Source organism: Ranitomeya variabilis, chromosome 4 (assembly GCF_051348905.1).
Source record: "Ranitomeya variabilis isolate aRanVar5 chromosome 4, aRanVar5.hap1, whole genome shotgun sequence".
Classification (NCBI taxonomy): domain Eukaryota; kingdom Metazoa; phylum Chordata; class Amphibia; order Anura; family Dendrobatidae; genus Ranitomeya; species Ranitomeya variabilis.
This window is the reverse complement of record NC_135235.1, coordinates 566,755,502-566,780,262: the sequence shown is the minus strand read 5'-3', so window position 1 is coordinate 566,780,262 and position 24,761 is coordinate 566,755,502. Positions and strand designations below refer to the sequence as shown.

Below are 24,761 nucleotides of genomic sequence, written 5' to 3'. Positions count from 1 at the left end.
CAGAGAACACATCCACAAAATCCAGAAGTGACACCGGAACGCTTGAAGTCACCGCAGCCACACATGTGGCCAGGCAATTCTCCTGGCAGAACTCGCTCCACTGAATTATGTCCTGAGTTTTCCAGTCAATTACCGGGTTGTGCATAGACAACCAAGGAAAACCCAAAACCACCTGAGCAGGAAGATTCCTGAGCACCTGATATGTAACCCGCTCGGAATGTAGAACCCCAATGTGGAGTTTCACCTCAGCCACAAATTCAGTAATCTCCCCCTGAGAGAGAGGAGCAGCATTGATGGTGACCACGCGGATAGGATGAGACAGTTTTTCAATCCTAAAACCTGCTGTGCACGCAAACTCCTCATCAATGAGATTTGTGGCTGAACCACTATCCACAAAAACAGTAATTGGCAGCTCACTGCCAGCGATAAAAACCTTAGCAGGGAGCATGCATTGAGAAACCACCATGGAGGATATACATAAGCTCAGATTGGTCTCCTCCACACCCTCTGAGCTTAGAAGTTTTCCGCCGTTGCGTTTTTCTTAGACAGCAGAGGACAGATGTTAATAAAATGACCAGTTTTACCACAGTAAAAACAGGCTCCCTGCTTCCTGAGCTCAGGGGCTCGACGCTTCACATGTGACACCCCTGCGATTTGCATAGGCTCCGTGGGCTCACCTGCAGCAACCTCACGTGAACCTAAACCCTCTCCCATAGGCGGTGTCTCATGCTCCCCCTGACGCAAACGGCGATCAATGCGGACAACCAGTCTCATAGCGGAATCTAGAGAAGCAGGAGTCTCGTACATCAGAAGGGCTTTTTTAACCCTTCCAGAAACCCCATGAATAAACTGACTCCACAATGCTGGATCATTCCATTGTGTATCGATCGCCCAGCGACGAAATTCAGAACAGTAATCCTCTGCAACTCGCTCCCCCTGGCTAATAGTGCGTATCTTAGATTCTGCTAGAGCCATTCTGTCAGGTTCATCGTAGATTTTTCCAAGAGAGGGAAAAAAACTCTCCACAGAGTCAAATGCAGCAGAATCAGATGGCAAAGAAAACACCCATGCTTGGGGATCCCCGCTTAACAATGACAACAACAGGCCCACACGCTGAGCCTCATTACCCGAGGAGATCGGGCGCATACGGAAATATAGTTTGCAAGCTTCACGAAAAGAAACAAATTTACTGCGTTCCCCAGCAAATTTTTCAGGCAAAGGGAATTTAGGCTCAGCAACTCTTCCTGACGCTCCAGCTTGCACATTAGATGCTGCTAGTCCCTGTTGCTGTACTGCCCCCCTCAACTCAGTGACCTGTAGGGACAGCGCCTCCAACTGGCGGGTTATGGAAGTCATGGGATCCATGACAAAACACAAAAAAAAAAAACCCTTTTTTTTTTTTTTTTTTTTCTGTTGGGCAGATTATAATGTCACGGGGAGACTAGGTGAGCGAGAGCTAATAACCCGGGCCCCTGCAATTTCCCTCTGACTAGGGAAATCCTGACTGACCCTCTACCTGGAGTTTACACTGATGGTGTGCATGTCCAGGCCTTGAACCTCACCCTGTCTCCTGTTTCAACCCTAGGCTGAAACCTCTGCCCACCACCCAGTGAAGAGGTAATACACCAATACCCACAGTTAGCACAGACAAGGATAAAGGAAAATATACACCACGCCGCAGTCACTCAGGAAATGTCACGGGAGACCTAGACAGGAATGAGGTGATAACCCGGGCCCCTGCGATTTCCCTCAGACTAGGGGAACCCTGACTGACCCTCTACCTGAAGTTTACACTGAAGGTGTGCATGTCCAGGGCTCCAGCCTCTCCCTATCTCCTGTATTAACCCTTGGCTGAGAATACCACCCTCCACCCAGTGAAGTGTTAATAAACCAATACCCACAATAAGCACAGACAAGGATAACAGAAAATATACACCACACCGCAGTCAAACAGGAATACACTATAAATGCTCAGGGCAAAATAAACACAAATATAGGAAGGAGTAAATAAGACAAAGGGAAATATACTCCACCAGATACGATACTCCAACCACTAGCTCACCACACAAGACCGAGATAACCAAGCTCTAGACTGAAGCTATAATAGGTGACGCCCAATGTTCAGGAGAACTATTTAAAGGCAGTGGGCATGGCCCAGCTTCCAATCCGATCACCAGGTAAATTAACCCTGGACCAGCTAGACAAAATCTAGCCGACGCCAAAGAGCGTATAGTGGACAAAAGCGGAATTACCGCTGTCTGTCGGACGACCTGGTCTGAACAGCGTCCGACATGACAGGAATACACTATAAATGTGCAGGGCAAAATAAATACAAATATAGGAAGGAGTAAATAAGACAAAGGAAAATACACCACCAGCAACGAATCTCCAACAACCAGCTCTCCACTCAAATTCATGAATTCCTGGGTTTTTTTCACTCTGCCTCCCAATAATCGTAATAAAAAGCGATCAAAAAATGTCATATGCCTGAAAAGGGTACCAATAAAAACGTCAGCTCATCCCTCAAAAAACAAGACCTCGCATGACTCTGTGGGCCAAAATATGGGAAAATTATAGCTCTCAAAATGTGGTGATGGAAAAACTATTTTTTGCAATAGAATGCGTCTTTTAGCGTGTGACAGCTGCCAAACATAAAGACCCAATATAAAAACCCGCTATAAATAGTAAATCAAACCCCCCTTTATCACCCCCTTAGTTAGGGAAAAATAATAAAATGAATAAAATGTATTTATTTCCATTTTCCCATTAGGTTTAGGGTTGGGGCTAAAGTTAGGGTTGAGGCTAAAGTTAGGGTTAGAGTTGGGGCTAAAGTTAGGGTTAAGGTTGGGGCTAAAGTTAAGGTTGGGGCTAAAGTTAGGGTTAGGGTTGTGGTTAAAGTTAGGGTTAGGGTTGTGGCTAGTTAGGGTTTGGATTAGGGTTAGTGTTGGGATTAGGGTTAGGGGTGTGTTAGAGTTAGGTTTGTGGTTAGGGTTATGCTTAAGGCTGGGATTAGGGTTCTGGGGGGGTTGGCGTTAGGGTTGGAGTTAGAATTGGGGGGGCTTCAACTGTTTAGGCACATCAGGGGCTCTCCAAATGCGACATGGCGTCTGATCTCAATTCCAGCCAATTCTGCGTTGAAAAAGTCAAACGGTGCTCCTTCCCTTCCGAGTTCTGCCATGCGCCCATACAGTGGTTCTACCCCATATATGGGGTATCAGTGTACTCAGGACAAATTGGACAACTTTTGGGGTCCAATCTCTCCTGTTACCCTTGGGAAAATAAAAAAAACTTGGATTTGAAGTAAATTTTTTGTGAAAAAAAGTTAAATGTTCATTTTATTTTAAACATTCTAAAAATTCCTGTGAAGCACCTGAAGGGTTAATAAACTTCTTGAATATGGTTTTGAGCACCTTGAGGGGTGCAGTTTTTAGAATGGTGCAACTTTTGGGTATTTTCTATCACATAGACACCAGAAAGTGACTTCAAACGTGATGTGGTCCCTAAAAAAAATGATGTTGTAAAAATGAGAAATTGTTGGTCAACTTTTAACCCTTATAACTCCCTAACAAAAAAAAAATTTGGTTCCAAGATTGTGCTGATGTAAAGTAGACATGTGGAAGATGTTACTTATGTGACATATCTCTGTGATTTAAGGGCATGAAAATTCAAAGTTGGAAAATTGCGAAATGTTTAAAATTTTCTCCAAATTTCCGTTTTTTCACAAATAAACGCAAGTCATATCAAAGAAATGTTACCACTCATGTGAAGTAAAATATGACACGAGAAAACATTGTTAGAATCACCGGGATCCATGGAAGTGTTCCAGAGTTATTACCTCATAAAGGGACAGTGGTCAGAATTGTAAAAATTGGCCCAGTCATTAACATGCAAAACACCCTTGGCGATAAAGGGGATAAAGTTAAATTTTAGTGAAAAAAAGTTGTGTTAATTTTTTTCCTTTCACATTCCATTAATTCCTGTGAAGTACCTGAAGGCTTAATAAACTTCTTGAATGTGGTTTTGATCAGCTTGAGGGGTGCAGTTTTTAGAATGGCGTCACTTTTGGGTATTTTCTGACATACAGACCCCTCAAAGTGACTTCAGATGTAAGGTGGTCCCTAAAAAAAAATGGTTTTGTAAATTTTGTTGTAAAAATGAGAAATCGCTGGTCAACTTTTAACTCTTATAACTTCCTAAAGAAAAAAAATGTTTAAAAAATTGTGCTGATGTAAAGCAGACAAGTGGGAAGTGTTATTTATTAACTATTTTGTGTGAAATATTTCTCTGATTTAAGGGCATAAAAATTAAGTTTGAAAATTGCCAAATTTGAGTTTTTTACACCAATAAAAGTAATATCGAAGAAATTTTACCACTAGCGTGAAATGGAATATGTCAAGAAAAAACAGTCTCAGAATCAGTGGGATCCATTGAAGCATTCCAGAGTAATCTATACATATATATATATATATATGAGGCACCGTGATTACTCGCTAATCCCGCCCCCTGCACAGTAGCTCCACCCCCCACATCACCACACACAATCCCGCCCCCACCACATTACCACACACAATCCCGCCCCCCCACCACATTACCACACAACCCCGCCTCCCACCACATTACAACACACAATCCTGCCCCCCCACCACATTACCACACATAATCCCACCCCCACCACATTACCACACATAATCCCGCCCCCCACCACATTACCACACATAATCCCGCCCCCACCACATTACCACACATAATCCCGCTCACCCACATTACCACACAATCCCGCCCCCACCACATTACCACACATAATCCCGCTCACCCACATTACCACACAGTCCCACCCTCCACCACATTACCACACATAATCCTGCCCCCCACCACATTACCACACATAATCCCGCCCCCCCACATTACCACACATAATCCCGCCCCCCACCACATTACCATACATGATCCTAATGCCGCCCCCCCCACCACATTACCACACACAATCCCACCCCCCCACCACACACAATCCCGCCCCCCCACCACATCACCACACATATCCCGCCCCCCCACCACATCATCACACATAATCCCGCCCCCCACCACATTACCACACATAATCCCGCCCCCCCACCATATTACCACACATAATCCCACCCCCCACCACATTACCACACATAATCCCGCCCCCACCACATTACCACACATAATCCCGCCCCCCCCACCATATTACCACACATGGCTCCGTCCCCACACATTACCACACGAGGCTGTCCCCACACATTACCATACCAGGCTCTGTCCTCAAACATTACCACATGAGGCTCTGTCCCCACACATTACCACACGAGGCTCTGTCCCCACACATTACCACACGAGGCTATGTCCCCACACATTACCACACGAGGCTCTGTCCCCACACATTACCACACGAATCCAGTTTGCTTTTGATTTTACACTGTGAATAAAATGTATTAGTATTATTCTGATTTTTAATTATTATTATTGTTATTAACTTCATTTTAAGTTAATTTACCACCTGTGTAAGCGCTATTGAATGTTGTCATTATTTACTTTAGTTTAATCACTAGCAGCGTTAATTAGATAGCAATGAGCATGCCGAGCGTTAGCTGGCTGGAAACAGCTAGTTACCTCATAAAGGGACAGCGGTAAAAATTGACCCGGTCATTAACGTGCAAACCACCTTTCGGGGTAAAACGGTTAAAGTCCTGGCTGCCGTACTGACTGTTTTAGTAAATAATTTTTAATGAAATACTGTGTCATTTAATGCATTGTGCTGGTGGTATATGGCCAGGTTTTATCCACTTTGTTGTTACTTTAATGTGTTACCAGTTTTAAATTTGTAAATCCAGAAGAAAAATGTTCAGCGTAGCCACAAGTGATTTGTTGAACTATAGATGTACTAAAACATATTTTTTGCTTACTTGAAGGAATTTTGTGACATAAATGTGAGCAAAAAGGGCACGAAAGAGACGTTTAAGCAGAGTAAGTGCCGGAGCCCACAGCAAGCAGCGGGTAAGTGGAAAGATTCTTCAGAGTACTCCAATTCTGAGTATGAGGAAGAGTTCAAGCCGCCAGGCACAAAACAACCCCCTAAACACCAAGTAAGTAGTCAAAACCAGGATCCACTAGTCTATATTTATTGCCTGATATAGAGTGTGTGAACAACAGAGCTGAGTCTGTCATTTGACACATTTAGCCCTTAATACTATGAAGGTTATTTGTGGTTTCCTTTTAACCCCTTTCCGACGTGGTCCGTAATAATATGTCCCTGCGTCCTGGTACTTGTACTTATTGATGTGGGACGGATTATTACGTCCATATGACGTTGATGTTGCACACAAACAGGCTGTTCGCGCGTTCGCCGCCGGGTGTCAGCTGATTCTGACACCTGGCACTAAGTGTCAGGAGCTGTCCCGCACCGCTCCCGGAACTTTAACCCCCTAAATGCTGCGATTGAACTCTATTGCAGCATTCCGGGAGCAGGCAAAGGGAAGACAGCCCCTCTGCCCTTGGATCGGAGACCCCACGGGGTCCCAATCATTGCCATGGTGATACGATGTCGTCATGACGTCATCCGGGTCACCAGAGGTAAAGTTGCTAGATCATGCTCAGAACATGATCAGCAACTTACTCTGTCAGTGCTGTGCTGACAGTTTGCATAGCATATGAATGCTGTTGCATCTCCATGTTATACAAGAGATCAGCCTGCAAAAAATGATAGTCCCATAGTGATTTTTTTTTATTTATTGTTAAAATAAAAAAACAAAAGATGTTGTACCCATAAATAACTATTTGTATGAAAAAAATATATAAACAATAAAGTACACATATTTGATATCGCCGTTTACAAAATGACCGGGTTTAAAAAAAAAAAACAGACCCACTAGTTAACCCCTTTAGGGAACACCATAAAAATATATAAAAAACAAGGGAAAAAACAATGCTTTATCATCATATGGCAGAACTGAAAGTGGAATAAAACGCAATAAGAAATACGGATATAAGAAAACTTGGTACCGCTGAAAATATCATCTTGTCCAACAAAAAACAAGCAACCATACAGCTCCATCAGCCAAAAAATAAAAAAGTTGTAGCTCTCAGAATAAAGTGATGCAAAAATTATTTTTTTCTTATAAAATAGTTTTTATTGCATAAAAGTAAAAAACACCAAAAAAGGAAATATTCAAGAAAACACACCAAAAACAGGCAGAGATGCTTACCTGTCTAAATGGGCCTCAATACAATTGCACAGACAGGGTGCAGCTTACCCAAATAAAATGGCAAATGCACAGGTGCAATACAATACTGTATGTGGCGTGTTCACACAAGGAATCACATCCCTTGCAAATCTTGTTATGGCGTTTTGGGAATTGGAATATGTTTTTTCTGCTACTAATCCATTTTTGGAGTATGTTATGTGGTATGGCAGATACATAGATGATACCCTTATTATTTGGGGGGGTGATGTGTCTGCCATACCACATTTCATTGATTATTTTAATTTCAACGAATATAATATCAGATTTACTTATAGACATGATTGTACAACTATTTCCTTTTTGGATTTAGAACTTATGGGGAATGCCAATGGAACTATTACAACTAAGACATATCATAAACCTCTTAGTGGCAATACCATCTTACACGCTAACAGTAGTCACTGTAGACATACAATTAAATCTGTCCCAGTTGGGGAATTCACAAGAATAAAACGGAATTGTAGTCTAGAGGGGGATCTGGTGGGTGAACTAAAGCAGGTATCGAATAAATTAAAGTACCGCAAATATCCCCAATGGACTATTAATCGAGCACAAAAAATTGTTGATAAAAAAGACCGTAAAGAACTTATCATGTCCCAAAAAAATATCAATTCAGATATGGGAAAAAAGCCATACATATGTTTTCAGTACAGTCCACAATTTACCAAAATTAAGGGTATCATTTATAAGTACTTGCCCATTTTATATGAGGATCAACAATTGTGTGGCATACTGAAATCAGGCATAAATGTAGTGTCAAGAAGAGCTCCAACAATCGGGAGCAAAATAGCTCCCAGCATGTTCTGCTCAGAAAGCAAAAAAACAACAAAAACCTGGCTTAATTATACCGGGTTTTTTAAATGTGGAACAAACAATTGCAAAACTTGCAAACATGCAGTTGTTACGAAATGTTTTTACAATATGGACAGAACAGTAAAATTTGATGTAAAACAGTATATTAATTGCAGTTCCACTAATGTAGTGTATAAAATTGACTGCAATATCTGTAATTTATCATATGTAGGATGTACATCCAGAAAGTTGAAGACACGGATTGGAGAACATCTCTATGACATAAATAACACCCAGAATGTGGATAGGAATGTGTCAGCAGCATCTAGACACTTTATTACACACCATGCCCGCAGCACGATACATTTCCGAGTCCAGGGGATAGAGCACGTTCATGTGCCGTCTCGTGGGGGAGATATCAGACGGTGTCTCCTCACATGAGAAGCCTTTTGGATTTATCATTTAGATACTCGATTCCCAGCAGGACTAAATAAACGCAATTAATTAATGCTGCATTATTGTTAACTCTGATATGTATTTTAATAATACTGATTATTTGTTTGTTTTTATTGTCTATTTGAGATGTTCATTACTATGCCTAGGACCTTGCAATAAGTCATGTGACAAACAACTGTGATCTCTATTGGATGTTTTCCCCTATATTAGGAGTAACGTGCAGATCATGGTATGGCTTTGACAAAGATCGCTTAGATCGAAACGCGTTGCCACTTGTGCCTCTGTTGGTGGCCGGCATTTATTGTAAGGAGCATGTATTCCATGTGCATTATGTCTTTTAATATATGAAATAAAGAACAGGAATTTTAAAGGAGCTGGAACGAAACTTTCTTTTTTTCTTATGATTACTACGTTTGCCTGCAGCGGAGTTCCGGGCACCTGCGGTGGACACTGGTGAGCTGGCTTGGTTTTGTTTTTTCACACAAGGAATGCAGAGCATCTGGCTCCAGCCTATTAATAACGCCCTGTGGTGGGCTGCCCAGTGCTACAATGCATCCTGTGTGAACAGAGGCCACAGTGTACAGAACCATTTGGGCCCAACTGCACCCTGCAAAAAACACAACGTGCAAAACATACAGAGTATATATCTTAGTGCTTTGTTGTACCACACGGCCAATCCCTGATTGAAGGCTGGCTGTTTCATTAGGTATTGCACCTGTGCAGTTGCCATTTTATTTGGGTCCGCTGCACCCTGTCTGTACAATTGTATTGAGGCCCATTTAGACAGGTAAGCATCTCTGCCTGTTTTTGGTGTGTTTTATTGCATAAAAGTGCCAAACCATAAAAAAATATAAATTAGGTATTTCTGTAATAGTACTGACCCGAATAATAAAACTTCCTTATCAACTTTACCACACGCGGAATGACCAAACCCCGGCTCTCAAAAAAAAAATGTAATTGCTGTTTTTTGTTCATTCTGCCTCGCAAAAAAAAAGTGTCTGAAAATGATACCGATAAAAACGTCAACTCGCCCGCAAAAAACAAGCCATAACATGACTCTGTTGGCCAAAATATGGAAAAATTATAGCTCTCAAAATATGGTGATGCAAAAAACTTAGTATTTGCAATATGAAGCGTCTTTTAGTGTGTGACACCAGCCAAACATAAAAACTAGGTATAAATCTGGTATCGCTGTAAAAAGTAAATAAAGCCAATTCTTCCCCTTCTGTTGATTTTTTCACTCTATCTCCCAAAGATCACAGTAAGGCTTAGTGCACATTTATCCTGAGCGCTTACATCAGGGTTTCCGTGTAATTCTCTGAAATACATGATTCAGACAAAACCCTCAACGGAAGATTACCTGTAAAGGATGAAATGGATGCACTGTGGATGCCGTCTGACCTTTGATACGGCGGTGTCCTTTTTTTAGGATTGCATAAAAGTGCAGTCCGCCACAGTTTTGTGCACTTCTGAAAAGACGGAGTCCAGAGTAACTCTGCTGCCTCATTATAGTGAATGGATCCCTTGGGGGTTTCATCTGAATCCTGTCACTCAGAGATTTAGATGGAAATCTCAAAGTAAGTGCTCAGCGTAGATCATCAGATAAATGTGATCCCAAACGTTATGTAAAATGTTCCCAATAATAGTTACTACTCAATCCACAAAAAGTCCTCACTCATGTTTGTCATTTATTAACGGAAATATGGGGGCTTTTTCATTACTGGTTGTACAAAGGCTCTGGAAAAGCAAAATGGCTCCTCACCCTCCAAAAGAAATTCAGCAATTCCCCCTCCCTTCTGAGCCCCACAGTGTACCTAAACCACATATTGCGTCCACATGTTTCGCATTTTTTAAGTGATGAGAGCCCGCCTAACTTACGGGTGCATGTCTCCGGAAGCACAGGCTGGGTATAACGTACTGTCACTACAACGGCAGTTTGCCATTTTCACTCGGCAACATTCATTGCTACTTGTTTCTGGAAAATACCCATGGAGTCAAAATCATTACTACTAAATGGGGTCAATTGAGGGGGAATTCTGCTTTTCAGCAAATAGGGGTTCTGTATATGGAGTCTGCAAACTGTTTTAGGAAAATCCGCGCCCCAGGAGGCAAATAGCGCTCTGTTGCTCCCAAGTCTCTCTGTATATCTACGTAGTATTGTACCGACACATATGGGATATTGCCACGTTCAGTAGAAATTGTGGGACAAGTTACGGTGCCATTTTTACCCACTTGTTGTCTGAAAATGTAAAATCTAGGGCTAAAACAAAATTTTGGTGGTAAAAGTGTAGTTATTTTTTCTTCACTGGCCAATGGTATAACATTTTGTGACACACCCATGGTGTTAATATGATCGCTGCACCCCTAGATGAATTCATTGAGAGGTGTAGTTTGTGAAATGGGGTCACTTATTATTATTATTATTATTATTATACATTTTTATAGCTCCATTTATTCCATGGCGCTTTACATGTGAAAAGGGGGCAAATATAGACAAATACATTAAAAATGAGCAAAAAACAAGGCACTAACAGGTACAGAAGGAGGGAGGACCCTGCCCGCTAGGGCTCACAGTCTGCAGGGGATGGGTGAGGATACACTAGGAGAGGGTAGAGCTGGTTCTGTGGTTGTTCAGTAGGTTGAGGATCACTGCAGGCTGTAGGCTTGTCAGAAGAGGTGAGTCTTCAGGTTCTTTTTGAAGGTTTCTATGGTAGGCGAGAGTCTGATGTGTTGTGGTAGAGAGTTCCAGAGTATGGGAGAAGCACGGGAGAAGTCTTGGATGCGGTTGTGGGAAGAAGAGATGAGAGGGGAGTAGAGAAGGAGATCTTGAGAGGATCGGAGGTTGCGTGTAGGTAAGTACCAGGAGGCCATGTCGCAGATGTATGGAGGAGACAGGTTGTGGATGGCTTTGTATGTCATAGTAAGGGTTTTGAATTGGAGTCTTTGGGCGATAGGAAGCCAGTGAAGGGCTTGGCATAGGGGAGAGGTTGGGGAATAGCGGGGAGACAGATAGATTAGTCGGGCAGCAGAGTGTAGAATGGATTGGAGTGGTGCCAGAGTGCTAGAGGGGAGGCCAGAGAGTAGGAGGTTGCAGTAGTCAAGATGGGAGATGATAAGGGTGTGCACTAGTGTTTTTGTGGTGTTGTGGTCAAGGAATGTGCGGATCCGGGAAATATTTTTGAGTTTGAGATGGCAGGATGAGGCAAGGGCTTGGATATGTGGCTTGAAAGAGATCGCAGAGTCAAAGATCACCCCGAGGCACCGGGCGTGTGGGACTGGGGAAAGGGAGCAGCCATTGACATAGATGGATAGGCCTGGTGGAGGGGTAGAGTGAGATGGGGGAAAGATGAGGAATTCTGTTTTGTCCATATTCAGTTTTAGAAAGTGAGCAGAAAAGAAGGCCGAGATAGCAGACAGACACTGTGGGATTTTGGTAAGTAAGGAGGTGAGGTCAGGTCCGGATAGGTAGATCTGTGTGTCATCGGCGTAGAGATGATACTGCATACCGTGGGATTCTATGAGTTGTCCCAGGCCGAAGGTGTAGATGGAGAAGAGTAGGGGTCCTAGAACAGAGCCTTGAGGAACACCGACAGACAATGGGCGAAGTGAGGAGGTGGTGTGGGGGAGGGATACACTGAATGTTCGGTCTGTTAGATATGACGAGATCCAGGATAGGGCCAAGTCTGTGATGCCAGGAGATGAGAGGATCTGTAGCAGAAGGGAGTGGTCCACAGTGTCAAAGGCAGAAGACAGGTCCAGTAGAAAGAGGACAGAGTAGTGTCGCTTGCTCTTGGCAGTTAGTAGGTCATTGGTAACTTTAGTTAGGGCAGTTTCAGTTGAGTGATGGGGTCAGAAGCCAGATTGTAGCCGGTCAAAGAGGGAGCAGGAGGAGAGGTAGGAGGACAGTTCAAGATGGACATGTTGTTCCAGTAGTTTTGAGGCATAAAGAAGAGGAGATATCGGGCGATAGCTAGACACAGAGGATGGGTCAAGGGAGGGCTTGTTGAGGATGGTTTTGATCTTGGCATGTTTAAAGGATGAGGGGAAGAAACCTGTTGTGAGTGAGAGGTTGAAGAGGTGTGTTAGGGTTGGGATGAAGACCATGGCAAGGTTAGGGATGACGTGGGATGGGAGCGGGTCAAGTGTGCAAGTGGTGAGGTGTGATCTTGACAGGAGGGTGGAGAGCTGATCCTCTGTCATGGTGGAGAAGCTGGTTTTGGAGGAACAGGGTTGAGCAGCTAAGAGGGGCATTGGGGGCTGTGGGCCAAAGCTTTCTCTGATCGTATTGATCTTCTGTTTAAAGAAAGAGGCAAAGTCTTCAGCAGAAATAAGAGGGGAGGGATGAGGTGCAGGGGGATGGAGTAGAGAATTGAAAGTGTTGAAAAGCTGTTTAGGGTTGTGAGACAGGGAGAATATTATTGATGAGAAATAAGTTTGTTTTGCGGCATTGAGCGTGGACTTGAAGCTGGCGAGGGATTGCTTGTATGCAGTGAAGTGGTCAGCAGAACAGGATCGCTTCCATCTCCGTTCAGCGACCCTGGAAGCCCCGTCTCAGTTCTTTGGTCAGGCTGGTCAGCCAGGGCTGCCTGTTGATTGTACGAGATCTGCTATACATGAGCAGGGCGGCCGAATCAAGTGTTGCTGTTATTGTGGTGTTATAAAAAGTGGCAGCAGAATCTGTGTCATGAAGGGAGGCTATGTCTGTAAGAGGGAGAAGGGACTCGGAGAGTGATTGTAAATTGAGGTGTTTGAGATTTCTGCGAGGTTGAGTGAGTTTGTGGAGTGGGGGTTGCACACTAGGAGAGGAGAGGGAAGAGAATGTCAGTAGGTTGTGGTCAGACAGGGGGAGGGGTGAGTTGGTGAGATTAGTAAAGGAGCAGAGGCGGGTGAAGATGAGGTCCATCGTGTGGCCATCTTTGTGAGTGGCCTCAGAGGACCATTGAGTGAGGCCGAAGGAGGCAGTGAGCGATAAAAGTTATAAAAAAGATAAAAGGCAGCTGAGGTGGAAGTATCAATGGGGATGTTGAAGTCACCCATGATGATAGTGGGGATATCAGCAGAGAGGAAATGAAGGAGCCAGGTGGTGAGGTGGTCGAGAAAGGTGGAGATGGCTAGTTTTGGGGGCGGTAGATGACAGCCAGCTGGAGGGGAAATAGATGCGGACGGAGTGCACCTCAAACGAGAGAAGAGTAGCGGTGGGTGGTAGCGGGATTGGAGTAAAGGAGCAGGTGTCGGACAGGAGCAAGCCAACTCCTCCACCACATTTGTTGCTGGGGCGAGGGGTGTGAGAGTGGTGGAATCCGCCTGTAACAACCCTGCCGGTATCACTGCATGGCCTTCCATCCCCCACCTGCCTGATACATCAACTCACTCACCCTGTGCCATGCTGTGAGATCTGTCTGCTGCCTGCTCCATGCCGTGTGCTTCATGGCCGCTTGCTCTGTGTACACTTCCTGGCTGTGTGCATAGGGGTGCGGCGCTGGCAAATCCGGATTCTTATTGCACCTCCCTATGGTGTCCCCGGCCAATTGCCTAGAGGCCTCTGATACTTAAGGCGTCATCACCCATTGGAGGACGCCTGAACAAACTATTTCCCTCAGTTAGTATTTGCTACTGAGCTGCCTGGTCGTGTCCTATCTCTGTCTCTGAGGGCTGCAATACGCAGGCCTTTATCCGTGTTCTGTTTGTGTATCCGTGTCCTTTCCTGTCTGAATTCTGGTCTATGTCCGTTCCTGTTCCTTCTTTGTTTGCCATTCCCACTCTGCTGTGTGTACCTCTGCCTTATCTCTCTGCTCTGTTTGCCACTACCAGTGGTTCTGCACCTCTTTGCTCTGCTTGCCACAATCAGTGGCTTTGCTCCTCTCTGGTCTGTTCGCCACAACCTGTGGCTCTGTGCTTCTCTGCTTTGCTCGCCACAACCTGTGGCTCTCCGCCTTCTGGCTCTTGGCTTTGCCTCCTGCTGTTCCAGCTCTTGGCATTGCCTCCTGCGGTTCTGCTCTTGGCTCCGCCTACAGCGTCTTCGCTCTTGTCTCTGCCCCCAGTGTCTCCGCTCTTGGCTCCGCCTGCAGCGTCTCTGCTCTTGGCTCCGCCTCCAGCAGCTCCGTCCTTAGCTCTGCCTTCTCTGCCTTCTTCTCTGCTCTTAGCTCCGCCTTCCTCTTCTCTGCTCTTAGCTCTTTCTTCTCCTTCTCTGCTCTTAGGGTATGTGTCCACGTTCAGGATTGCATCAGGATTTGGTCAGGATTTTCCATCAGTATTTGTAAGCCAAAACCAGGAGTGGAACAATTAGAGGAAAAGTATAATAGAAACATATGCACCACTTCTGCATTTATCACCCACTCCTGGTTTTGGCTTACAAATACTGATGGAAAATCCTGACCAAATCCTGATGCAATCCTGAACGTGGACACATACCCTAAGCTGCGTTTCTGTTCTTGACTCCGCCTCCTGCGTTTCTGTTCTTGTCTCCATCTCCTGCTCTTAACTCCGCCTCCTGCTTTGAAACCGCTCTTGCGGTCTTGCTCTATCTCCGTTCCGCACCTTGCCGCACAGGTCTCTACCTGTTTCTTTATATTCACCAGTCCTAAGAGGTCCCTACCTGTTCCCATATACCCTCCAGTCTGAACAGATACTTACCTGTTTCTATACATCCGCCTGTATACCAGTTCCTACCAGAGTATCAGCACTGTCCGTCCGACGTGCCAGACGTTCCCGACTGTCTGCCAGAGTGTCAGCCGTGCCCGCCTGTCTGCCAGAGTGCTAGCCGTGCACGCCTGCCTGCCTGTGTCTCCGTCAAGCCCTTCTGCCCCTCAGGGCCTCTGCCGTACCCATACACTAGCCAGTCTCACAGCCATGCCTGCCAGCCTGTGTCCTGTCCCTTGGTGGGATCAGCATCCACAGCCAGACACCACCCTGGAGTGGTAGCTTCCTGCCGCACAAGTCTGACCTCACCATCAGAGGCTCCAGTGAACACCTAGGAAGCTACTTAGTTACGCCCCTTCCAGGGGTAGTCTGGTCAGTGGTCCAGTGGGGCCACACCACTGGACGCCCGCGCCAACCAGTCTGGGCACGAGCGTTACACCGCCATAGGAAAGCGCAGCTGGAGAGGCTGAGTCAGAGGGAGTGAGCCAGCTTTCAGTGATGCCAAGGAAGGATAGTTTGTTGGTGATGAAGAGGTCATGGATAAATAGCAGTTTGTTGCAGACAGAGCATGCATTCCACAGTGCTCCATAGTGGCCTCCAGTGGGGGCTGGATGAATGGGTATGAGGTTATCATGGTTTGGAAAACATGTAGAGGATCGTGGCAGGGGGTTAGAAATGAGTGTCGGGATGTGTTGTGTTATGGACCTGGTGGTTAGGTGCACCAGGAATGACCTGATAGTTAAACATGGAATCGGGACGAGCTCTGGGGAAATGGGAACTCTGCTGACCGCAAACCCTACTCCTATCAACACAACTAGAAATAGCCGTGGAGCGTGCCTGACTCTGCCTAGACGCCTCTTCACAGCCTAAGAGCTAACTACTCCTAAAGAAAGGAAACAAAGCCTCACTTGCCTCAGAGAAATTTCCCCAAAGGTAAAAGCAGCCCCCCACAAGTATTGACTGTGAGATAAGAGGAAATCACAAACACAGGATGAAATAGGTTTTAGCAAAGAGAGGCCAGTCTAACTAAACAGATTGAGGATAGAAAAGGGATCTTTGCGGTCAACACAAAAAGCTACAAAAACCACGCAGAGTGTGCAAAAAATACCCCCGCACCGACTCACGATGCGGTGGTGCCACTCTGCACCCCCAGAGCTTCCAGCTAGCCAGGTAGTTTCATGATAGCAAGCTGGACTAGAACTTAGCAAGAAAAACCATAAGTAACAAATGAACAAGCAGGAACTTAGCTTGTGCTGGAGTAGACAGGTCCTCAGAAAGATCCAGGAGAGATCTGAACCAGTACTAGAACATTGACAGCTGGCATGGAGTAACGATCTGAGTGGAGTTAAATAGAGAATCCAGCCTAGCCCTAATCGAGGGCAGCTGGAGAAGGAATCTCAGAACCAGCAGCTCCACTCACAGCCACCAGAGGGAGTCCATGGACAGAACTCACCGAAGTACCACTCATGACCACAGGAGGGAGCCCGAGAACGGAATTCACAACAGTGTTGAGGGGGTCGGGATTTGGGGATACATCAAGTAGCAGACAGATCGTTAGAAGGTGGGAGCAGGATAGGACATGATGCGGCTGTGTGTGTCCGGAGATAAAGGATTATATGTGGAGGAAAGGTTCTGAGGAGAAGGTGAGATGGCTGGGGAGTATTTAGGGAGAAATGAGTAGTACTTTACTAGGTAGAGAGATTGTAGGAGATTGTAGGAAGGAAAGTAGTATGGGGGTGAAAGAGAAATGAAACCGAAACATTGTAGTGGTTTGGTATTATGTTACCTTCCAGTCAATTCCAGTCCAATTCAGTCGAATTCAAAGTAATTAGAAATATGGAATTTGAAAGATGCATGGATCAGACTAGAGTCTTATGAGGGGTTCTGCTGTTCTGGCACCTCATGGGCTCTCCCAGTGGGTCATGGCACCTGCAAACCATAACAGTAAAATCTGGCGCTCCCTACCATCTGAGCTTCGCACTGTGCCTTAAAAATATTTTGCGATTACATGTAGGGTATTGGCGCTCTCAGGAAATGTTTTACAACAAACTAAGGTCCATTTTTTCCTATTAGCCCTTAGAAAAATTAAAAACTTGGGGTTCAAATAACATTTTAATGGAAAAAATATAATGTATTCTTTCTTCACCACTCATTGGTATAAAATTCTGTGAAGCACATGTGTCAATATGATCGCTGCACTCCTAGTTGAATTTATTGGGGAGTGCAGTTTGTAAAATGAGTTCACATTTAGGGGGTTTATGTTGTTCTGGAACCTCAGGGGCTCTGCTAATGTGACATTGCACCCTCAAACCATTCCAGCAAAATCTGAATTCCAATATGGTGCCTCTTCTCTACTGTGCTTTGCACTGTGCCTGAAAAGTAGTATTCCCCCGCATATGGTGTATCGGCGTACTCAAGATAAATTGCCCAACAAATTGTATGGTGCAATTTCTTCTGTTACCTTATGAAAACACAAAATTTGGCACTAAAATAAATTTTTTGTGGAGAAAATGTGATTTTATTATTTTCACGGCTCAACGTTATAAACGTCTGTGAGCACCTGCGGGTTCAAGGTGCTCACCACACATCTAAATACATTCCCTGAAGGGGTCTAGTTTCCAAAATGGGGTCACTTGTCGGGGGTTTCCACTGTTTAGGTACATCAGGGGCTCTCAAAATGGGACATGACATCCGCTAATTTTTACAGGAAGCTTTACATTCAAAAAGTCAAATGACGCTGGTTCACTTCCAAACCCTGCCGTGCACCCAAACAGTAGTTTTCTAACTCATATTGGGTATCGGCATACTCAGGATAAATTGCACAACAAATTGTATGGTGCAATTTTTCCTGTTACCCTTATGAAAATGCAACATTTGGGGGCTAAAAACATTTGTAGGGAAAATTGTTTTTTTTTATTTTCACAGCGCAGTGTTATAGATTTCTGTGAAACATCTGAGGGTTCAATGTGCTCACCACACATCTAGATCAGTTCCCTGAGGGGTCTAGTTTCCAAAATGGTGTCACTTGTAGGTGATTTTCACTGTTTAGGCAGAGGCTCTCCAAACACGACATGGCATCCGCCAATTGCTCCAGCAAATTTTGCGTTCAAAAAGTAAAATGGCGCTTCTTCCCTTGCGAGCTCTTCCGTGCACCCAAACAGTGGTTTTCTCCTTCATGGTATCGATGGGCTCAGGAGAAATGACACAGCAAATTTTGGGGTCCATTTTCTCCTGTTACCCTTGTCAAAATAAAAAATTTGGATCTGAAGTAAAAAAAAATTGTGAAAAACAGTTAAATTGGGGTTTTTTTTCACATTCCAAAAATTCCTGTGAAGCACCTGAAGGGTTATTAAATTTATTGAATGTTGTTTTGAGTACCCTGAAGGATGAAGTTTTTAGAATGGTATCACTTTTGGGTATTTTCTATCATATAGACCCCTCAAAGTGACTTCAGATGTGATGTGGTCTCTAAAAAAAAAAATGTTTTTTTGTAAATTTTGTTGGAAAAATTAGAAATCGCTGATCAACTTTTAACCCTTAAAACTTTCTACCTAAAAATTGGTTCCAAAATTGTGCTGATGTAAAGTAGACATCTGGGAAATGTTATTTATTAACTATTTTGTGTGACATATCTATGATTTAAGGGCATGAAAATTCAAAGTTTGAAAATTGCTAAATTTTTTGCCAGATTTCATTTTTTCTTCACAAATAAACGCAAGTCATATCGAAGAAATTTTACCACTATCATAAAGTACAGTATGTCATAAAATGTAAAAATTGGCCTGGTCTTTAACGTGCAAACCACCTTCGGGGATAAAGGGGTTAAAGGGAACCTGTCAGCGGGATTGTGGACAGTAATCTACACACAATGTTAGGTCGGCAGCGTTATACTGATTAAAATTATACCTTGATTGATGAAATCCGTCTTGTGATTGTTGTTTAACCTTTATTTTCTGTTTTTAGTTAATGATATGCTCACGCCCCGGGGCGGACCTGGAGAGGAGTTCTTTATGTGGTTCTCTCATTAGGTATTCATAATGCAGACTGCTGACAGATCACTGATCCCTCACTGACCTGCTCCCTAGTTTGCATAATGAATACCTGTATATACTGAAGAAAAAAAAATTTGCCAGGCCGATGTCAGCCGTGGCATCTGCGCTTCAGCATAATCGCATGTTTAGTGTCCTAGTGATCACTGTTCTTAATGTTATTGATCAAGTACAAAAAGAAAAATCAATTTGAAATGGCGCCCGCCGCGCCTGAGATCCGATAGCTGCTATTGTGCTGGCGGCGCCATCATGTTGGAGAACATAACAAAACTTTCCTCCTCCCAAGATGGCGCCGCCTGTGGAGATCTTAAAAGAACACAAGTAACTCAATCTAAATAATAGGTGCAGAAATGTGCTAAAATTCAGCAAAAGCTCATCGTGGGAACACAGCCTAAGGGCTCATGCAGATGTCTGTGGATCTCGGTCTGATCACAGACTGTAGAATAGCTGTGGGTCTCCCAACCGGAACAAGACAGCTTCATATATTTCTATGAGGCTTTCACACTTTGGTCAGGAGACCTGCTGCCAGTCCGTGAATTGCAGTGCATGTTTGGACTGAGAGCCTCAGACTTCTGCATGAGCCCTGAGACCTTATTAAACACGTACATGAAAAAATGGTATTGGTGTGATCAGTATTTTGGATCAGTATGGTGTATGTGTCCGCTTTTACCATTAGTGTCATTAGTATTTTTACAGATGGATGGATAAAGAAAAAATTGCAAAGCTTCTCCTATTCTTTGCAATGTTGAATACGGACAGCACATGCATGGCACACCATTGCAATCCATGTACTACATGTGTTTTTCATGAACCTATATACTCATATTGACACTTTTCATACGTGATAATGTAAAAAGACGGACATGTCTCCTTGAGTTTTGCATGGACACCCAGTGAGTGAAAAAATACAGATATGTATGAATAGCACCGTTACACAAGAAAAAATATTAGCAAAAGCGTGAATCCCTCAAATTATAGAAGAAAATAGCAATAATAGGGACCTTAAAACATAACATTTTGGGCATTTCTATTTCTATTTTTGCTACATTGCCAGTGGTACTGGTATTGGTGGTTCTGTGATAGACAGTCGGTCCTCCGATTACACAATTTTAGCTAGTTTTTCGCTTGTCCTGTGAGGGACATTGACTTTTATGGTTGTTTTGTCTTTGCATTTTAAGAATTAATAAATGTTATGTTTTAAGGTCCCTATTATTTCTATTTTCTTCATGTATGAATAGTACCATAGGTTATGGGTGTTTGCTGAATTCATGAAAAAAACAGATAAAACAACATAGGTGTATGAATGAGGTCTAAGTCACATACTAAACACTGAAAGTCTCCACATCTACTTAGCCTCAAAGCATAAGAGTTGGTTCTAATATGCCCCAAATCAATTATCTCAGGAGTGGACACCGACATTAAAGGGGTCCTTTGCAGGACTTTGTCCTGGGTACCTGCCTCCATCACTCTCATCTGCATAAACACATGGACATTTAAATGCATATTCACATATGGCACACGTATATAAAATATGTACATGCTGACACATTATACACACGTTGTCACATTACACATGCATAAAGTAGTATGAACATACACATAAGCATATATAAGATATGCAGATACAAATAACACATGCATATATACTCAATTATATTATAGTTGAGACAATTCTTTTGTCATTCATAGTTGTAATCTATAGCTCTTTTAAGTACCATTTTGACAAACGTGTGTTACATTTGATTGAACGTTTTTATGTATTTAATGGAGAATAAAAACAATCACAACATTTTTTTCCCCAATTTTCTGATGACCATTAATTACAAATCTGTTCACTGTGTATTATGGATTGTTACAATTACACGTATACCAAAAAATATTCAGTACAAAAGAGTGCACACCTCACAATTTTGTAAATATTTTATTATATCTTTTCATGGGACAACACTGAAGATATGACACATTGATACAATGTAAAATAGTCAGTGCTCATCTTGTATAACAGTGTAAATTTGGTGTGCTCTCTAAATAACTCAACACACAGCCATTCATGTCTAAACCTCTGGCAACAAAAGTGAGTACATCCCTAAGTGAAAATGGCCAAATTGTGATCAAAGTGTCAATATTTTGTGTGGACACCATTATTTTCAAGCCCTGCCTTAACTCTCTTGGGCATGAAATTGACTAGAGCTTCACAGTTTGCCACTGGAATCCTATCATGTGGTCAATCCTGTTGAAGAAGTAATTTTGTACTTCAAATCGCGTGGAATAAACCACTACCTTTTCACTCATTATACCAGAATATGCGTCTCAGCTCATCTAACAGCATGGAAACCATCCACAAATATCCTTCATTTAACTCCTATATGACGACATCTCTGAGCTGCTGGATGTTAGAGACCTTTCGCTCCTCCACCTTCTGTTTGAGGATGCCCCACATATGCTTAATAGGGTTTAGGTCTGGAAACATGATTAGCCAGTCCAGCACCTTTACCCTCAGTTTCTTAAGAAAGGCAATGGTCGTCTTGAAGGTGTGTTTAGGGTCGTTTTCATGTTGGAATACTTCCTTGCTGTCCAGTTTCCGAAGGGAGGGAATCATGCTCTGCTTCAGTATGTCACAGTACATGTTGGCACTCATGGTTCCCTCAATGAACTGTAGCTCCACACAGCTCGCAGCACTCACGCAGCTCCAAACTATGACATTCCCACCACCATGCTTGACTGTAGGCAAGACACACTTGTCTTTGTACTCCACATCTGGTTGCCGCCACACACGCTTGACACCATCTGAGCCAAATACGTTTATCTTTGTCTCATCAGACCACAGGACATGGTTCCAGTAATCCATTTCCTTAGTCTGCTTGTCTTCAGTAAACTGTTTTTGTGCATTATCTTTAGAAGAGGCTGCATTCTGTGACGACAGCCATCCAGACCAATGTGATGCAGTGTGCAGCGTATGGTTTGAACACTGACAGGCTGACCCCCTACCCCTTTAAACTCTGCCGCCGTGCTGGCAGCACTCGTATGTGTATTTTGAAAAGACAGCCTTTGGATATAACACTGAACATGTGCACTCATCTTTGGTCTACCATGACGAGTTGAACGTGTCTTGTTAAACCTCTGTCTGGTCTTGCCCACCGTGCTGCAGCTCAGGTTCAGGGTTTTGGCAATCTTCTTATAGCCTGGGCCATCTTTATAGAAGAATAGAACATGTCAAACACCATAAAGATATAAAACGCAAAATTGTATTAGAAATAGTATATAAAAACCATAAAAAAGGAGCTAAACCAGGTGGTAGGGCACATTACAAAAAAAGAGGGTATCAATCGCTCCTAATAGTATAATCTCCAAAAAATTATTATAGGAAAATTAACACATACCCAAAATAAGGACAACAATCAGCATAATCATAGAAGGGTACAAGTAAAATAGCACCGTTTAGTATAGATTAGTAAACATAATATGGGTACATACATACATATTCTTGCATCATGTTTTCCTATATGATTCTTATCTAATTTTGTGCATGACCCTTAATTCAAATTATATCTTACAAACTGGTTTTGTCTCTGCTAATGGGCCATCTTTATGTAGAGCAATAATTTTTTTTTTCTTCAGTTCCTCAGAGAGTTATTTGCCATGAGGTGCCATGTTCAATTTCCAGTGACCAGTAAGGCTACTTTCACACTAGTCCGTCGGTACGGGCCGTCGCAAACCGTCGGCCCGACGGTCAGTGTGTTAATGTAGCACAACGTGGGCAGCGGATGCAGTTTTACAATGCATCTGCTGCCCATTGTGAGTTCCGGGGAGGAGGGGGCGGAGTTTCGGCCGTACATGTGCGGTCGAAAATGGCGGACTCGACGCACAAAAAAACGTTACATGGAACGTTTTTTTGTGCCGACGGTCCGCCAAAACACGACGCACGACGGATGCGACGTGTGACAATCCGTCACTAATGAAAGTCTATGGAGAAAAAAACGCATCCTGCGGGCAACTTTGCAGGATGCGTTTTTCTCCAAAACTACGCATTGAGACGTGCGTCACACGATGCTAATGTGAAAGTAGCCTTAGAGAGCGTGTGAGAGCGATAACAGCACTTTTGCGACACACGCTCCCCATTCCCATCTGATACCTTGTAACACTAAATAGTCCCATAACACCGTGGATGGAAAATGGCTAATTAGAATTTGTCCATTTTCACTTGGAGGTGTACTCACTTTTGTTGCTAGTGGTTTACACATTAATGGCAGTGTGTTGAGTTATTTAGAAGGCAGACCAAATTTATACTGTTATACAAGCTGCACACTGACTACTTTACATTGCTTCAAACTGTAATATCTTCAGTGTTGTCCTAGGAAAAGATATATTAAAAAGTGAATTAAAAATGTGATTACTGTAATTGTTTGGGTTTTTCAGCGTTTCAAAAGGTGGTGTTCTGTCTACACAGGCAGAGCCCCTAAGCTCACATGATGTCAGTGCCACATCCAATGTCAGACAGCGGGAACAGTGGCAGAGACTCATTTCTGAACCCTGGGACATTAAGTACAGCTCTGTTTTGTTAGGGCAGAACATTGACTGAAAGAGGACAACCTTTATTGAATTGGGGCCTTTGTGTTGAATATGGAGAAACTACTTGTTAAATATGAGATGAAAGGTGGAAAATATTGATATCAACTCCTCTATTTCAGAATACAATAGGTTTGGATCATTCTACTGTAAGTGGAGTAAATGTTCTAGACATAACTGGACATGAGCACAAGAAGCCACATGTGCAGATTTACTCAAACACAGACAAAACAGGGGTACATCTAAAGATGAAAACAAAGGTAATGACATTCCCTCAGGATGAACACAGTTTTTGCAGACCTTTTGCATCTTTTTTTTAATTATTTTTAAACTGAAGCTGGATCCAAAAAGGATGAAGAGTATAAAGCATTCCTCTTTATTTATTTTCTCTTTAGAATTAATTTATGATTTTGCTTCATATTGGGTTGACTTTTTCTCTAGTTTGCTTGACCCCCATTTCTTGGCATAAGTGCAGGTCCCAGTGATCTCATACATTAAGCATCTAGCATATCCTGTGATTATACCATACATATCTGTGAACCATGATTTCGTTTTTTTCCCTTTACACAACTCCAGACATCCAAGTGCTATGTAAGTACTATAGTTCATTGAAATGTTACTGAACAGCAGTTTTCTGCATGGTACATATCTATACAACCTAAATTGTTTTTCATTATCTGTATCAGTAAATGATAGTATATGATTGCAATGTGCTATTACTTGGTCTGATCAAAATTTCCGTTTAAGATGCAATTTCTGATGCCACATTTCTACGTAAATAAATTTAGATGTGTGGAACAGACCGCACAATAGAATGATACCCTATAAAGAGAGAGAGAGAAGGAGAGTGCTGGTTACAATCACCTGATGGACTTGTGACTGATACAATTCCTATGTAGGCATGAAGAAAACTGTTCTTCTGCCCTGAGGCTTGTGGATAAATCCTCCAGGAAATATTGGATCCAATTGGATGAAACATGTAAGGTGTAGTAAATCG

At 43.2% G+C, this 24,761-nt stretch overlaps 1 protein-coding gene across 3 annotated transcripts in view; it reads left to right on the top strand.

Annotated features, from left to right (window-relative positions):
- The window catches only part of SYCP2 (synaptonemal complex protein 2), a 551,324-nt gene that overhangs the window by 462,980 nt on the left and 63,583 nt on the right, over positions 1 to 24,761 (top strand). For all 3 annotated transcript variants that reach the window (XM_077252835.1, XM_077252834.1, XM_077252836.1), the window contains 2 exons: positions 5,931 to 6,104; positions 23,887 to 24,024. In XM_077252835.1, the coding sequence (XP_077108950.1) occupies positions 5,931 to 6,104; positions 23,887 to 24,024 (312 nt within the window). The remainder of the gene's footprint in view (positions 1 to 5,930; positions 6,105 to 23,886; positions 24,025 to 24,761) is intronic.